Below are 18,393 nucleotides of genomic sequence, written 5' to 3'. Positions count from 1 at the left end.
TTTATAGAAGCAGTAGCTCTCTTAATCCTAAGGTTATAATTTGTGTTTCTTCTACTTTTTTGTTATTTCATGGGCACAGTGAATCGTGTATTATTTAGCGCCTGTGTTGCATAGTTGGGGAAACTGAAGCTTTGAGCACTGACCTTATCCAAAGTCATAGGGAAAGTTAATGGTTGAATGGAATTAAAATTCAGGTCTGTCTCTCTCCTGGGCCAGATTATCTCTGTAGAACTTTTCCCTGGCTTTGTTATCAAGTGTCACTTTACGACTTGCTACCTCACAAGGCTCTCACATGACCACAATGTGGCTTGGCATTCTGAGCAGATAGTTATATTAAAAAGGATGGCTCTCTTGGGTTGACGTACCTCATAGCTCCCAATAGTCGATATTAAAGTTGTTTCTTAATGTGCTTTTCATCCCAACAGAAAAACACTTTTTACTCTCTCAACATGTTGATTTTACTCTCTCATTACATGTGTTCATCCCTTGGTGATCAAATTGAGGTGTGTGTCTGAATGATGTGGAGGAAAGTGCGACTGAAGCTAATCTCAAGGGGTCGGAGGCGTTTCTTCTGAACTTTATACTGCTTAGAACATACTTTTCTGTTTGATTCAGATTGTTATATTTTTGTTATAGTGATTGTCCAAAAAAAAAAAACATAAAAGAAAATCCACAAACCAATAGCAACACAAAACCCAAAAATCTGTGTCGGTGGCAAACAGGAAGTCCTGAGCAGGACTCACAAGGCCACCGTGATTTGGAACCTGCCTGGCCCTTGAGCTTCCTGTCTTGCCGTGTTCTTCACCGAGCCCCTCTCTTAGCCTTACTGAACTTGGGTGCTTTTCTGAATGGACCTATTCTTCCCCTGTACTGCCGCACACTATTGTATATGCTGGTCAGGTTGCCCACAGAGTCCTCATGCACCCCATACCGAGTCCGCCCCCACCAGAGCCCCCTCCCCCACGTTGCTCAGGTACCTGCCTCTGGGCGGCTCTCCCCAAGTTCCCCCCCAGTAGAAGCTGAGGTCTCTCACCAGCACCCCTGGCCCTAGCCACAGTGCTACATCTACTCATGCCTGTTTCAGTGCTCTTTGGGGGGGCAGATCCATGTTGTATTCATCAGTTTTGGTTTTACTCATCTGGTCTGTTCCCAAAAACTGCAGGTGCTTTTTGAGGGATTGTTGAGTGAATGACTGACTGGATTAATGGGTTCACGGTAGCATATCCTATTATTCACTGTCATCTTAGCTTTACTTACTGTCCTTGTGGCCCTGGAATGTTTGCAGGAAATGATCCATTTTGTAGATTTCCTTTAAAATATTGCCAAGGTTTGGGCCATAGCTCCAAACTTTGTATTATGAAGTAGATGTTCTAAGACCAAAAAAAAAGGATTCAGGTTTAAGATTGTGCTTTTTATGCTGATTCTCCAGGTGGGCATGGGGATCGGTTCCTCTTCCTTTTTGTGACCAGCCTGGAAGCATCAGAGATAAGGATCCGTCCTTGTCATAGGATGTGTTTAGTGGAGCTAGCTCTTCTCCCATCAGAAACTCCATTGACTGGAACTGTCATTATTTATAATAATGGCTAATTCTTCATTTTTTACTCTCTAACTTTTGTCCTGGTTTGGGGTACAACAGTGGTTCCCAAAAGTCCTCAGACCTAATTTAACAGGTCTGGTGTAGGGCCCAGGAATCTGTCTTTTCTAAAGGTTACCAGCTCCTGCTTGCAAGGAGATATACAAGTCATTTAATGTCTCTTATGGTGGAAAATTGTGACCTATATTCTGGGTTTTCTGATTCTTTCCTAGCTCTTCAGCTTGGTGTGGTTTATATGTAGATCAGAGGTTCCACAGAAATATACATATTTTCCCTCAGATGGCCAGTGATTTGCTCTTCTAGCCTATTTGTAAAGCCAAGATGAGTTTTTAACCACTAATTACATGAGTTAGTCAAATAAAATAAATGCTTTTATGTAAGATCCAACTAATGATTTTCCTTGAAGCACAAAGCAGTTGTTGTTGATGATTTGAGCATAGCCTGTGGTTCAATTTTAGGAGGTAGGAACCCTGTGTCATTAAATACCTTGTTTAAAGTGGCACAAAGTGTGCAGTGAAGCCAGAGTTGGGCCGCAAGTCTCTGGCGTAGGTCTTGGCCAAGTGCAGAAGCTGTCAACAAAGCCAGAAGACTGGGTGTGTCTGGCAGAGAGAGGGAGGCTGTTCTGATTATGTCAGTGTTGGGCGGGGGTGCCCATGTGATATGGTGCAGGATTTGTTAACCAGTACGGTTATGAGGGGATGGTATAGTCAGACAGAAGGTCATGATATCTGGTAAAGGGCTATTTGGGATCAATGGTTTGAAAATTCCAGCTGAGACAATGAATTAGAAATGGAGTTCTCAAGCAACATCTAAAAAAAAATTCTACTGCAATATTGCTCAAAATCTCCTGGACTTAAGTATTATATATGCTAATTTGCATATTACCAGGCTTTTTACCAGAGTATTCGAGAATCCTCATATCTCTGGATCCACGATGATGACTTTTAAAAATGAGGGTCTGGATTCAGCTTCCAAACATACGGAATGCCGGTGTAGTACAGCAAGAGGAAGTCCTGTCCCAGAGCTCTGACCTGTCGGACCAAGGGCAGGAGTTCATTAAATGGCTAATGGAGCAAACTAGGAGACATAATAATTACAGAAGTAATAACAGTTACTAGGATTATTGCTATTGCTGACATCGCTGAGGACTTCCCATGTACCAGGCGTGTACTAATTTATGTAATCTTTACAATAGCCCCGTGAAGACGTCACTATTACTTTTATCCCTTTTCTTAAAGATGAAGAAGTTGTTGTCCATGAATGAATTGATAATATATTAAGTTTCAACTATGAGTTTTAAGATCGACTTTCCTGATACACTTTGGAAAGTTAATGATGAGCTTTCTGAAGTGATCTCTGTTGATGTTTTTCTGTCCTTGAAAGTCGGTCTTGAGAAGAAAGGAAGAGCAAAGGAGAAAGAACTACAAACACCCTTTTGATGGTCAAGTTAAGTTACCTGTAAAGAGATTTACCATGACAGGCTCTAAAATGCAGTCGTCTCGCCCGTCATCAGCCCGCGTACCATTTGTAACCTTGAGCATGTTCCTCATTTAACTGCTATGAAGGTCTCAGTTCACCCATCTGTAAATGGAAATGGGTAACTGGCTTACCTCGCGGAAAGACTGTTTTAGCTTAAGGGGAAGGTTCTGAGTGTGGTTTGAGAGAGACACCTGCAGTTATGTCCTCTGTTTGGGCAGTATGTTGCATAAGTCGTTCTGTTCTGTGCAGACAAGCACAGCGGTTGGCTAGAGACAACACGGTCACACATTCCCTGCCCTTTGACCTTGTAAACTCCTGCCCCTTGCTGCTCCCTGGATCTGAAGTGATCTGCTTTCAGCTGCATTCTTCTGGTTGTACCGTCCCACCGTGTGTGAAGAGGAAGTTCCTCACGGTGGCCGCTCTGACCACCGCCCCCACCCCAGGTGTTTCTTCTGGAATCCCTACACAGCTCCCCACTGCTCTATGCCCCACTGCTGCATTGAGTCCTTTAAACTCCCTTTATCCCAGGTAGGCATCTAGGCTGTCATTTTTCACCATTGGTTTCTTGAAGTTATGGGAAGAGATGGATCTACCACATCTTCATAAGAAGCCCACAGCCCTGGAGCGCCTGGGAGGCTCAGTAGGTTAAAGCCTCTGCCTTCGGCTCAGGTCATGATCCCAGGGTCCTGGGATGGAGCTCTGCATTGGGCTCTCTGCTCAGCAGGGAGCCTGCTTCCCTTCCTCTCTCTGCCTGCCTCTCTGCCTACTTGTGATCTGTCTGTCAAATAAATAAATAAAATTAAAAAAAAAAAAAAAAGAAAGAAGGAAAGAAAGAAGTCTGCAGTCCTTGGAGAATAAGAGCTCAGGGCGAACATGAGGTGTGTGAGGTCAGGGCTCAGTGAGTGGCACACTGTGTGGTCTGACCCGCTCAAGGGCACGGAGGGAGCCGACGTGTGGCCGCTGGTTTCCAGGGCAGCGTGGGCCTCGTCCTCTCCTGCAAGAGCAAGAGCCTTGTCCTCTCCTGCAAGAGCCCTACTTCTTCATTAAACGTACGCATCATCAGAAATCCATTTCCCCCCAGGACTTCTGTTATTACTTCTGACCTTGGTCTTTCCTTTGCTTATTTGCACTCTGACCCATTCCGTGTCTTTGACCTGCCTCTCTCTAGGCTTGATGCCTCCCTCTCCAGCCTGGACTCTGTCATGTAGTCCTTCAGTCACTTACTTCCCAGCGCCCTGACCTCCTTGCCCTGCAGAGCCTGGTCCTAGATGAGTCACTCACCGTCTTTTCCGCTCCTTTGCCTGCTCTTCATGTTGTTGGAGGAAAGCCACTGAAGGTCCATACAAGCTGATATCCGTGCAAATTTATGATCTCCAGCCCAGCTGTGTTCTCTGGCCCCCCTCCCAACCCCCCAGCCTCCCTCACGAAGACTGTATCCACCCTTAATCCCCTTGTCCTCAGCCTGACCTTCCTCCCACTTCACCAAGAAGTTAAAGATATTTGTTCTCATGGATTCCTTTGGCTCCTTGCCCTGAATCTGCACCCCCGGCACCCTCGCTCTCCTGTGTCTGCCCTGTTTTGGAGAACAGGTGATGCTGCTTTGTCCAAAACCGTGTCTTTTCTGGGTGGTGATTCCCACCCACCTCTCCCTTCGTCATTCCATCCGTGCATCCTCATTGCCTGGTTCCATTTGTTCCTTCCTCTTGACGTATGAAAGGTTGTTTCTTCTTTCTATTTTTTAAAGATTTACTTATTTATTTATTTGAGAAAGAGAGGGAGAGCGCATGAGCAGGAGGGAGAGAATCTCCAGCAGACTTGGCGCTGAGCACAGAGCCTGACATGGGGCTCGATCTCATGACCTTGAGATCATGACCTGAGCTAAAACCAAGAGTTGGACGCTTAACCAGCTGTGCCACTCAGGTCCCCCTTTCCTATTTTTAAAAAATATTTTATTTATTTATTTGAAAGAGACACAGATAGTAAGAGAGAGCATGAGTGAAAAGGAGGGGGGAAGCAGGCTCCCTGCTGAGCAGTGAGCCCAGTGTGGGGCTCAATCCCAGGACCCCGGGATCATGACCTGAACCGAGGGCAGATGCTTAACCAACTGAGCCACCCAGGCACCCCCCGCTCCCTGCCCCATATATATATATATATATATATATATATATATATATTTTTTTTTTTTTTCCCCCAAGAGGCACTGTCAAGTCTAAGTTCCTCTGGCTGCTACTCTGTTGTATTTATTCCCTTCTAATTGAGCACCTTCCTTCCCACCCTCCTACCTTTCCTCGGTGTGCGCATTAGGGTTGCAGAAACAGTTCTGGCTTTCATGGTGGTGGAAATAGTACTGAATAGATGGGTAAGTAGACACATTCACATAGTGTGTGATGCAAACACTCAAACAAACGGGTAATGCGAAAGCGGTGACAGAGTGATAGGGCCGGTGGGGGTGGGGAGTGAGACCAGAGAAGGCCTCTTGAGGAGGTGGCTTTGGGCTGAGACTCACCGGCGAGAGGATCCAGCCGTGTCCAGACCTGAGGGAAAGCATCCCAGGCAGAGGGGAGAGAAAAGGCATCGGTCCTGAGGCAGCAGTCGTCACTCCACTTCAAGGAAATGAAAATCCTCGACTCTGTCCACCGCGTGCTGCCGCTTCAGCTCTCGCCATCCTTCACGTCTGGCTGCAGCCCTGACTCTTCTCTGAAGCCCACACTGGTCAGGTCACCAGTTGTCTCCTGCTTACCCTCCAGGGGGCCAGTTTCATCCTTGTTGTACTTAACCTTGGAGTCACACCTGGCACGGCCGCCATCCCTCGCTGGCTCTCGCGGGCTGCTCCTGCCTTCTGGGTCCTGCTCTCCTGGCTCCGGCCTCTCAGCCTCCTTTGTTGATCACACACGTGGCTACTGCAGGGTTGGGACACCCCAGGCCTGAGTCCTGGCCTCCCTCTTCTCTGCTCAAAGACTTCCTGGCTGCTTGGACCTTCCACATGCTGGGGACACGTACCTCTGTGTGTCAGAGGGAGGCCCGAGATTGCCTGAGCATCATCCATCCTCATACAGCTCCGGAAATCAGCACATCCTATGCTCAGCTCAAAACCCTTTTCTCTGAAACCCCCAGATTGTTTCTCGGGGTCCATAGTTTCTCATGGTTCGTCTCCCTCTCTGACTCCCCTGCTTTGGATTTCCCTCCCTTCCCCTACAGTCCTCCGTGCTTTTGCTTACGAGTGAGACCGTATGATGATTGTCTTTCTCTGCTTGACTTACTGTGTTGAGGAGGGCATGTACTGTGATGAGCTCTGGGTGTTAGACTTCACTAATGAATCATTGAACACTGCATCAAGGACTAATTATGTACTATATAGTGGCTAACAAAAAAAAAAAAAAAGAAAAGAAATCCTTGTGGTATTAAAAAAACCATTGAAATTGCTTGGGATATGAACCATCAAAGGTCCTCGGGCATTTTTAAAAAGAAGAGTAAGTGTTGGATCAATTTTGTAAGATAAGAAGACCTAAAATAAAATAATATTTAAAAACAAACAAACCAACCCTTTCCTCACCTGTGACCAGAGTCACACTGTTTCTCCCCCTCCACTACCTGCTGTCCCATTTCCTAACCACGTTTTCTTGAGTTCTTTGTGCTTCTCACCCTCTCCCTGGGTGCTGTCACAGTTCAGGCCTTTGTCCTTTCTTGCTGAATCATCGTAGTTCTCTCCTCATGGCAGTCAGATCCCAGTCCCGTGGTCCCTCCACACTCCCGCCACTGGGAGATGGTGGCACTGACATGGTCTCCCGGCTCCCCTGTGAACCACCTGCTGCACTCCCCTGAGCTCTGGGTCACCGTTTGCTCTCGTGAGGATGATCTTACGGGCCAGCATGGTGTGCCCTCCCTGACTCTCCAGCTTCGTCTCCCATCTCTGTCCCAGACCTGGCTTTGGTACCCCCAGCTTCCCTGAATTGCCTCAAGTTTGCCAAACACAACACCGTGGTTTTTATTTTATTTATTTCTTTTCTTTTTCCCCCCCAGTATCTTAGCTTATGCAGCTGTCTTTCCATAGCATGCCCTCTCTGATTATGCAGTCTTGGCAAACACCCACTCATGTTCAGTTCTGGTGAAAAACCTTCAATCAGACTGTTCCTACCCTCCTCTAGGTAGAAGACTCCCTCCTCCCTGTTCCCTCACAGCTCAGACAGACTCTCTTAGGGGCTTATCATGTCTTTACGCCAATGTTGCTTACCTATCTACCTTTCTCTCTGAGAACACAGTGATTTTATTACGTTTATTTTTGTATTTCTAATATAAAACACAATCCACAGTAAATAATAACCCATAACAAAAGTCAATGAGTATGAGAGTAACTGTGTCACATGAATACAAAGTGTGTCAGGCTGGCGGGTCCCTGGTGAGGATCCCAGCTCACTGTTGTGCTAGAATCACAACGTGGCTTAGCTTCCTCTTTATTGTCAAGTACCTGATAGCCTTCCTGAAGTGATAGGTGGGTTGTAGTTTTGTGTGTGTGTTGGGGGGGCGGGTAATGCCTCTGAAAAGAAAGTCAGCTGTTAAGAGTAGTGATGAAATAAGGACGAGCTCTAAGTAAAGTGAAGGTCTTAGAAATTTCTGATAGATTAAGGTGATAAAGTTGTCTGCATGGGTATGTAACAAGAACAGATACACACAAAATGCAATAATTAAAAGTAAGAAAAGGCAATTCATGAATTGTTTCAGCAAGGACACTGGTCAGGGCAACCATTTCTTATCAAACAAAAGAAATGGTGGGTGAGGGTTGAAAACGGTGATAAACATGTCCAGAAGCTGACGCACCATGATGAGAGTAAAGCCAAGGGGTGTACAGACATTTCCCTACCCTGGCAGTTGAGGAAAAGCCTGAGAGTGGTTACTTTTTATTGTTTTTTTGTGGGGAGAATTACTTCCATGAACATCTGAAGATTCATGGAAGTCTCAGGAGTGCCTCCTTCTCAAATGTCAAATGTCTACCATTTTCCCTGAGAAAACAGAGCTGACAACAGATGGCACTGTAACAATGTCCCGTTTATCTCACAGGGTCTGGGAGTGGGATAGTCCTTCTGAGCAGGGTTTTCTAACCGAAAACCACTGAAGCACCAAAATAGTTAAAGACTACTGTCGGGAGTAAAATCTTTCTCAGGTGTTTCTCTGTTTCTCTTCTTGAACAGAGTAAGGGGGCTCTGCTCTTACAGTGATGTCTTCAAAGATGATTTACATGGGTAGAGTGTTTTTATAGTCAGTGTCTCAGACATTTAAGTTAAGAGCAAACCACGTTCTGCCTCTCACTCACCATGCTGTCAGAAGGCCACTGTGTACTTCTGCCAACATTTCTGCCTGTTCTAGATTTCTCTTTTCCCATATACTCTTTCTTTGTGGTTAGAAATTTTTTTCATGAAAATCCCCTCTTAAAATTGACTACTTTGAATGCACTGTAGACTCTGCATTTAGGGAATTGTTATTTAATAACTGTTACAATTGTGTGTCAGCAGAAAAGAAAGATTCTACGGGTGGGTGTGAAGACTATCCGTGGATACATGAACCAAACTTTTTTTTATGACTGATTTTCTGTTATTTATTCTGACTTCTGTTTTTCATGCTTCTGCATCTTTGCCCTGCTCTGAGCAATTCATGTTGCGTATGAGAAGTGACTCCTAGGGAGTAAACCCTTGCACAGGGTACGTTCCAGTCAGTCATTAAAGAGTTTTGTGGGGGTGCCTAGGTAGCTCAGTTGGTTAAGCGACTGCCTCTGGCTCAGGTTATGATCCTGGAGTCCTGGGATGGAGTCCCACATCAGGCTCCCTGCTTAGCAGGGAGTCTGCTTCTCCCACTGACCTCTCTCCTCTCCTGCTCTCTCTCTCTCTCTAATAAATAAATAAAATCTTATAAAAAGAGAAAAGAAAAAGAGTTTCGTGAACATCGGCAGATCACAACTGACCTGTGACTCAGCGTGATCACCTGTAAAGTGACAAGGCTGGACTAGATGATCTCCAAAGTCCGTACAAGCTGGAAAGATAGTTCAGCAAAGAAAAGTTTAAAATCTCTGAAAACCAGAGTGTCCGGAGGATTGAATGGCCAACTTTGGGTTATGAACATCTTGGGAATCTTCCCAGAGGAGGAGATCAAATTTGGAAGGGACAAAAGGTGAACTGGTGGGGAAGTGTGTCTTGAGAAAGTATAAGCCCTCTTCAGAGGAGACCAGTTATTGTGGTAAAGTATATGTAACATAAATTTTACCATTTTAACTATTTTTTTAAAGTACAATTCAGTGCCATTAACCCGATTCACACTGTTGTGTAACCATCACACTACCCATTTCTAGAACTTTTTCATCATGTCAGACTGAAACTCTGTGCCCATTAAATACCAATTCCCCATTCCCTGCTCCCCCGACCCCAGGTAACCACATCTGGGGTCAGTGGTCTACTTTCTGTCTTTAGGAATTTGACTAGTCTAGCAACCACACAGTTTTTGTCCTTTTGTGTCTGGCTTATTTCACATGGCACATGTCTTTAAGATTCATTCCTGTTGTGGCATGTGTCAGAATTTCCTTCCTTTTCAAGGTTGAGTAATAATCCATTGTATGCATCTACCATGTTTCATCCATTCATCCTTTGTTGGAGTTTTGGGTTTTGCCTTCTTTTGGTATTATAAACAATGTGGGTATGAACATGTGTGTACAAGTATCTGATTGAGTCTCTGTTCTCATTTCTTTTGGGTACATACCTAGAGGAAGAACTGCTAAATCATGTGATAACTCTATGGTTAACTTTTTGAAGAATTGCCAAACCATTTTCCATACCACACTTCTGCCGCATTGCAGGAAGTTTACAGTTTCTCCAAGAGGAAGAGGAGTAGTTGTATATGCACATTATGAACCAACTTGACTGGAGCCCATCTTTCTTATGAGGCAGGGGCAAGGCCTACAGTTAGGATAATAGATTGAGGCCATAGCATGGAGAGTCTTGAAGGCCTGGCCGTGGTGTGTTGGTACTTTAGATGCTAAGGAGCTGGTGAGGGAAAAGCAGGATTAGAATGGTGCTCTCTGAATGTGAAGGGCCAAAGGATATCCTTTGCAGGATGGATTGGGCCTTGGAAGTGGGATGTGGATTGGCAGAGGATTGTAGCTAGGCTTTATGTGGAAAGGCAGGGATGAGAGTGGAGACACTTCTGCGATCAGCAGGCAGCATTGGCCACAACCTATGGACACTCATATTGAGTGAGGGTAAGGAGTGGTACCTTCTTGACATTTGGCATCTTGATTTCTGAGGTCCTGTGTGGATGACAAGATGTAGAGAGGGGGCCTGTGTCTGGTTCGTTCCTCTCCTGGTGAAGGAACAGACATTTGTAGCAGACCGTGGAGCTATATCTTGGCTGCCTGGGGGTGTCCCCACCTAGTGGGTCATCCCAGAGTAGCATAAGGTACCCTAGGATGCTTGCACAGGAAGCGGAAACACCAAACTCAAAGGAAACTTAGTGTCAGTGGAGAGAAAGAGGGCAGTTAGGGTATCTAACCCAAAATCTAAGCGAGCTCCAAAGTTTTTATTTTGATCTTTAATTTACATAATGCCTAAAAATGATGTTATCCCATGTAGAGCTGGTTTGCATCTGCTGGTGTGCACGCCAGCATTGGCTGAAAGGCCATTTCTTTCTCAGTAGGCTTCTGCCTGCCCCCTTTCTCTCGGGCTCTTTGTGTTTTCAGCACTGCAGATTTCCAGGAGGCACAGGGATCTGCGGAGGTGTTATCCTTTGTGTTACAAGCAGACCAAGAGTGCCAGTGTGCAGGTGTGGGAGGGTGTGCCTGCGGGTGTGGTGGGTGGATGGCTGGGTGTGGGTTTCAGTGGACACAGGTTGCAAGAGAGTTTTAAATAACTCACTTGAAGTGGCATTAAGAGATCTAAATCAGATTTATAAGACATAATTAACTTAATTAGGTAGAGTATGGGGAAATATGCTAAAATGCTGATGCAATAACTATTTCGAGGCATGGGATGTGGAAGATGGTGAAAAAGCAGCCGATATTGTGGTATCCGAGCTCAGCCTGGGCGCGGTGGCCTCCACAGGGATTGATGCCATGACTGGAGACCACGACCACAGCTGCCGCCTGTCCCGGCGGGCTGACCACAGAAGCAGCTCCCCGGCGTGCTTGCGAGGATCACCGTGATGAGAATTCTCACATTCCCTGCCTGGGCTTTCTCTGAGTAGATGCCCATCTCTTCAGATGGGTTCGCGTGTCTTTCTACCTATAATTTCAAATCTGTGGATTCAGATTTTTAAAAGTTAATGATTCTTAGCCTGGTGCTGAGAAAGAAAATGACTGAGTTAAAAAAAAAAAACACTCTCTGGCCTACATACGTTTTTATCTGCCCATGAAACTGTCAGCAGCCTTTCCCACATTGACTGCTGTGTGGAGAAGGTTTGCTTGCTGACACCAGACACCAGGAGCTTGGCAAGGCCCAGCCACCGGCCCCTGGCAGGCCGCTCTCCGCTGTGCGGCCTCTGTTAGCAGAAGCGACTCCTTCCTCTCTCGTCCAGCCTAATTTGGCCCCTGGAAGTTGGTGGTGTCCCCAGCTGCTGCAGACAGCATGAGAGGTGGCCCAGAGCCTCTTTCCTCAGTGAGTACTAATTGCCCAAAAGAACTAACAGATTTCGAAGGGAACCACTTCCCATTTTCAAAGAAGTCCTTTGAGCTTCCTAAGATGTGAACTTTCTTCTTTCTTCCATGAATGGCCCGCACAGGGACTCTGAATTCTGTTCCAACGTGAATGTAGCACAACCTTTTTTGGCTTCCATAGCTCTGAGGGCCATTGAGCAGTGGTTACCTCAGGGATCAACGGAGGCTTCAGGAGAGATCTCAGGCCTTGTCACTATGAGCTTGAGGCCTTAAATCACCGTGCCGGCTGCCAGTGCATTGCGCAGTTCAATTCTGGAGCCAGGCCCTTGGGACAGCTGTGAGGAACGAGACTGCCTTGTGAATCCACGGTACCAGACTCCTCCCTCGGGCTCCTGAAGGCGATCCAAACTTTGAAAAGGATCAGAGAATCCGTGAAGCAGGCTGTGAGCATGAAATGCTCCTGTATGGTGCAGAGCGGAGCAGAGAGCCTGGCGGAGTTTGTGAAGGAGAACTGGAGTGTCCAAAGAAGCAAAAGGAGTGAGGAGGAGAGGAGAGCCGTGGTCGGGGCCCTGAGAACTCTCCCTCCCGTGGGCGGGCACTTCCCTGGAGACGCACTTTTGAAGCGACTCCAAGACAGGGGTGCTTGCCAGCTAACGTGGGGATCAGGAGGGGGGAAGAGGCTGCGATAGAAAATATGGCGAGTCAGAGGTAAAAGATGAAGGAGTTGTCTGGAGATTTGTTGGATTCTTCCAGGAGTTTTTTTGGACTGTAGGAAAAAACCCCCACAATACCGGCGATGTTGGGAAGGCCGTGGGAACCGAGGCACTGGGGATTGTTTGCTTATTTGATAGAAAATTTCTGTCGGGTTGGGCCCTTGGGAGGCTCATCCTGAGAGTTGGCAGGTCACAACTTCAACCTGACAGGTGTGACTGTGGAGTTTCAGTACTGGTGACGTGTGGTAGAGCATAGTCTGTGCGGCCTTAAATAGATATCCCAGGTAGTCTGGCCCGGGAGCCCTGGGCTGTGCTGCTTCTCAGAGGTAGGAAGGACAATATGGAATTAAAGAAGACGTGCACCTGCTACTGTGCTGGATATTTATGTGTTGTGCCCTTTAACGCTTCCAGAAGCTTCCAGAGGGCCACCCTGAAATTCCCCGAATGGGTCGCTATGGTCAGTCCATCTGAAATAGCTGTAATTTCTAAGAGAGAATTTTAACATTCTTTTACAATTAAGTAAGTACAATAACTATAGTATTTATCTAATCGTACTGCAGAAAATGTGGATAACAGCAGAAAAGAAAAGAAAAAAAAAAAACACAACGCCAGTCCTCATCGTAGCCAATTTTATTTTGGCATATTTCCTTACCATCCTTTTTTTAATGCCTATGTACAGTATAAATACAGTTTTGTATCCAACATTACAGACTTCCTTTTGTGTTTATAGGAAGTCTTCAAAACATGATTTTTAAATTGATGGTATTTTGATTTCTTTGAGGATTTTAAATATGGGTTTTTTAATACTTATTACATGTAGAGATTTAATCTCAATGTTTTAAAAGGCATATTGTGCTAGATCTCAGGTATTAAAAAAATATTCAGCAGCCACAGTTAATTTTTAACACTGTCTTTGTGTCTGCATCGACAGGGATCTACCGCACAGAGAAGGATAAAGGCACTCTGTATGAGCTCACGTTCAAAGGGGAGCAGAAGCACGAATTCCGACGACTCGTCTTGTTTCGACCGTTTGGCCCCATCATGAAAGTAAAACAAGAAAAGCTCAACATGGCCAACACACTCATCAACGTTATCGTGCCACTGGCAAAGCGGGTCGACAAGTTCCGGCAGTTCATGCAGAATTTCAGGTTTGCTCGTTTGTACGTGCTTACCTTCCTCTGTGGGGCGGGCTTTCAAATCCTGGTATCATTTCCCGCCATCTCCCTAGTTTCCCCAGGCCACGTACAAAGGCCCCTTTCTCTTCTTGTTCAGCTGTTTTCTTCATGTCAAGTTTACCATCTGCATTTGCCTTTCCCTAAAGCAATTAGAAAACTGCCAGGCAAGCAGGTATGCCTTCTGCAGGGTGGCTTTTCATCAGGCCCTGAAGAGATGGCTTAATGCCTCCTGTGTCCAGGTCTAGCTGGAGTCTGGGCTCAGGTCTGGGGACGACACGGGCCATGCTGTCTCATCAGTGGAGTGAGGCTTCTACCAGACACTCCAAGGACAGGGGCCTGCAGCACCCGGGATGGACGGAATCAGAATCCAGTTTTTAATTCTAACCTACATCTCCTCAGAGATTAAATTTAGAATTATACCCAGAAGTTTCCGAGCACTCACTTTTGTAGCTACTCAGGAAGAGTAAGCAGGGATTGGTTTTTAGAGGCAGTAATGTAGTTTTTACATATGTGTCTTGAAGCTCTTTATTGTGCAGTGTTGGTTCTTGTAAGCTATCATGGCTAACATTCATATATTGGTTCACCTGTATTAGCTAACTTACCCAGCCAGCTTATTGGATAGATGGAAGTTGTAGGTGTCTAATGATAATTCTTGGAATAGCTTATAAATAAATAAACTTATTTTTGTTTATTTATTTTTTTAGAGATTTTATTTATTTGAGAGAGAGGGAGTGAGCATGAACGGAGGGAGGGGCAGAGGGAGATGGAGCAGGAGCAGACTTCCTGCTGATTAGGGGACCCAATGCAGAACTCGGTCCTGAGACCCTGGGATCATGACCCGAGCTGAAGACAGACACTTAACTGACTGAGTCACCCCGGTGCCCCTCAAACTTCTTTTTATTCATTTGTTTATTTTTTTAGAGAGAGAGGAGGGGGAGGGGCAGAGGAATCTTAAGCAGGCTCTGTGTCTGCGGGGAGCCCAGTGCTCGGCTCCATCTCACAACCCTGAGATCATTCAAGAGCCAGACCTTGAACCAACTGAGCCACCCAGATGCCCCTCCAACTTACTTTTAATCTTTTATCCTTAAATTCACATTATTAAAAGCCAGTAATCTTCAGTGTAAGGGCGTGGTTGATACTTCTCAAAATTCTTGATAACGAGTGCAGTCTTTTAAAAATTTTTACATTTGGGGGTGCCTGGGTGGCTCAGTGGGTTAAGCCTCTGCCTTCGGCTCAGGTCCTGATCTCAGGGTCCTGGGATCCAGCCCCACATCAGGCTCTCTGCTCTGCAGGGAGCCTGCTTCCCCTTCCCCCTCTGCCTGCCTCTCTGTCTACTTGTGATGTCTCTCTCTCTGTCAAATAAATTAAAAAAAAATTTTTTTTACATTTGAAGGCTGACCTTTATCTAAATAAGTTTTATGGTGAGAATCCCATAGTCTTAAAAGAGGCCTTTGGAGGTCACCTGGTCGAGTCTTCCCTTAGCTCAGAATGCCTCCAGAGCATCCCCACCATTTGGTCCTTTGTGCAGCGTGCGTGTCTGTGTGTATGTGCACACGTGCATATGTACGTGCACACGCCTCCATCCCCGGGCAGGCTGCTCTGAGTTGAGCAGCTCCGGTAGGAAGCTCGCCATTATTTGGACCTGCCATCTGCCTCTTATGATTTCTACCCAGCGGGTCTAGTTCTAGTCTCTGAGGAAATGGCTGAACAAATCCATTTCCTCTTAGATATCAGAGCCTTTCAGATCTTTCAAGACAGCTGTCACAAGGCCCACTGTCTTTCTTTTCCTGGTTCAGGAGTTGTGCCTTCAGTAGTGCCACCATGCAGAGGGACAATGGGCCGATCTTGTCATCTGTTCCCAATTTGTAGAGACGCTGTGGCCCCCGTCCCCTGAGTGTTGGCAGTGCCCTCTGGCTCCAGTAGTGAAGTGAATGTGGGACTTCACTTCTGGCAGCTTTCCTTTGGTGTTTCTGTGCCCTCTGCCTTCTCCCTGGAATGTCAGAGGCTGCCATTTGATTCAGCATGATTTCCCAAGAAGGACTAAACCCGTGGTTGGTGCTAGACATTAAGTCCAGTCATTGCTTCCGGCGGCTGGTGTGCCCATTTCTAGGACGAGCTGATAATAAATTTCTCTGGCTAGGAAGCTGCCTAGAGCGTGCGTGCCAGGTGAAGGGCCCCGAGACCTGCAGCTGCCCGTCCTCAATGCCCATCACGGAGCGTGCTGGATTAGCGAGGCGGCATTCAACGCTAAAGCCACGTCTGCCCCATCCTCTGTGTAGGACTCCGGGCCCGGAGCCGCAGGATTCCCTTGGTTATATAGGACCTGCTCTGGCTTTCGTGTCATGAGGATTACAAGTATTTAGTAGCGGGACTGAAACTAGGAGGGAAATATTGTTGAAAAAGGTAAAAGGACTAGCTTGCCAGTCTCCAGAATTGAGATGGGGAAATGAGTTGTAATTCTAGTTAATGTTTTAAAAACAAATAAAATGCCCGCTGTGGCACAGAGGCAGGAGCAGGTGGGTGGGAAGGCTTAGGGCTTGGGGAGGATATTTGGAAGGCCTGTGTGTGCCAGACACTCGACCAGATGCTGGGGTAGGGAGAGGAGTTGCTGGTGCCCGCTTCATGCGGACCAGAAGCCACTCAAACGGAGCTAGGAGCTGCAGCAGAAACAGAGACAAGGGGCAGTGGGCCATGAGAAAGGCTTCCCAGGGCAGAGGAAGCTGAGTGGGGAGTTTGCTCTGTCCTCTAGGGTTTCTGAATGTGTTGGGTCTCTGAAAAAAATGAGATAAGGAAGGCTACTCAAACCTGAGAGTATCTGATTCTGTGTCAGAACTTAGTATAGGTGCCATTTCAAATCAGCCAGCAGAGAACGGGTTGTTCAGTGTATGGCTTTAGGACAACTAATCAAACGTAGCAGAAAATATTTAATTCTTACTGCATACCAAAACTCTGGTATGTAAACGCTGGTCAGTTAAATATTTGAATAGCAGTAATACAAACATTAAAGTATTGGAAAAATATAAGGAGCTATTTATTAAATAACGTCTTTATGAAATCCCTTCTATCATAAGATTAGCAGATTATTAACTCTGGCTGGAACTGAAGCTGGCATTATGAGTGACTTGTTTTCTTCCCTTGAATTCTGTTTTATAAATTTTTGTGTAGTTATCATGTGTTTGATGTTTTGTTTAAAAATTTAACAAAGAATTTTTTTGGCTGTTATAATTTAAACATGGTTTTGGGGCACCGGGGTAGCTCAGTCCTTAAGCATCTGCCTTTGTCTCAGGTCTTGATCCCAGGGTTCTGGGATCGAGTCCTACATCAGGCTCCCTGCTTGGCAGGAAGCCTGCTTCTCCCTCTTCCACTCCCCCTGCTTGTAGTCCCTCTCTCTCTGTCTCGCTGTCAAATAATAAATAAAAATCTTTAAAAATGGATTTTTAGTTTGTAAAAGTGATATATAGCTATTATGAGATATTTAAGTAATATAGAACACAAGTAATGAATTATTTAAAAATCTACTCCTAGCCCGGCCTCCCCAAATTAACCATTTTTAACATTAATTGAACTCTATTGTAGGTACTTTTATTTGCATATATGCGGATAGAAAAATAACTTGTTAGCTAGAAATAATTTAATACAGCATGAGATGTACTATATATTCTGTTTTTAATTAAAGAATTGCATTTTGCCTGACTCAATTTATAGAAGCAAATCCAAAGTATAAATTCAGAATCTGAGATATAATCTGAAGGAATTGCTAATCTTTAAGAAAATGTTTCTCTGCTATGAGAGATATTATTAGCTCTGAAGAGATCCCTCTAAAATTACCTTTCCTTTTTTTTTTTTGAGAGAGAGAGAATAGAGGAGAGAGCAGAGGGAGAGTGAGAGAGAAAAATCTTAAGCAGGCTCCACGGCCTCCATGGAGCCCCATGGGGGTATCAAGCTCACGACCCTGAGGTCACGAACTAAGCCTAAATCAAGAGGTGGACGCTTAACCCACTGAGCCACCCAGGCACCACTGAGATCCCTCTAAAATTTAAAAAAGAGAGAAAAAAGATTTTGTGTAACAGAAAAGATTGGAATTATTATATATTTTTTGTTGCATATTCTCACTTTAGAAGGGGTTGACTGAAAAATCACCATAAGTAGAGGAAATCAGCACAGTCCTACTTTCTCCCTTTCCTACATATCTTCTTCCAGTGCTGGCCATCTATTATTTTCACCTTGTCGGGGGTGGCAGCCTTTGTGTTCTGTTTTGTAGTCGCAGAGCCTGTGTGGACCCATCAGCAGCCCTCTGACAACAGCAGCTGCAGTCCCGAGGTCTTGGTTGGCTAGATTTCATGGGCGAGACATTTTTTCAAAAAGTGTCCTAAGTGCTGAGTGGAATGTCTACCTACAGTCATTTCAGTTTAAGGATAACTTGGTTGGACTTAAAATTCTTGGGACACACTTTCTTTCCTCGGGAGTTTGTAGACATTCTTTTGGCATCTGATGATCCCACAGAGAAATGTCGGGACAACTTTATTTCATCTCTCCTGAGAATGACTTACTTTTGCCCGAGTGCCTGAAGAATTCCTTCTTGAATCTTGAATCATAATTGCTTCATCATGGGGCCCCTGGGTGGCTCAGGGGGTTAAGCCTCTGCCTTCTGCTCAGGTCATGATCTCAGGGTCCCGGGATCAAGCCCCACGTGGGCTCTCTGCTCAGCGGGGAGCCTGCTTCCTCCTCTCTCTCTGCCTGCCTCTGTGCCTGCTTATGATCTCCCTCTTTCTGTGTCCAATAAATAAATAAATAACTTTAAAA

The 18,393-nt window shown here is 45.6% G+C and overlaps 1 protein-coding gene across 16 annotated transcripts in view; it reads left to right on the top strand.

Moving 5' to 3' along the window:
• Positions 1-18,393, top strand: part of CSGALNACT1 (chondroitin sulfate N-acetylgalactosaminyltransferase 1) — a 339,942-nt gene that overhangs the window by 280,925 nt on the left and 40,624 nt on the right. For 10 of the 16 annotated variants that reach the window (XM_082715181.1, XM_082715190.1, XM_082715191.1 and 7 more), the window contains one exon: positions 13,347-13,563. In XM_082715181.1, the coding sequence (XP_082571307.1) occupies positions 13,347-13,563 (217 nt within the window). Of the gene's footprint in view, positions 1-13,346; positions 13,576-18,393 lie in introns of all 16 variants that reach the window. The other 6 variants (XM_082715176.1, XM_082715185.1, XM_082715186.1 and 3 more) reach the window with 1 other exon arrangement.

The sequence above is a fragment of the Mustela nivalis genome (assembly GCF_964662115.1).
Source record: "Mustela nivalis genome assembly, chromosome: 20".
Classification (NCBI taxonomy): domain Eukaryota; kingdom Metazoa; phylum Chordata; class Mammalia; order Carnivora; family Mustelidae; genus Mustela; species Mustela nivalis.
The sequence above is the reverse complement of the archived record's forward strand: the minus strand, read 5'-3'. Positions and strand labels throughout refer to the sequence as shown.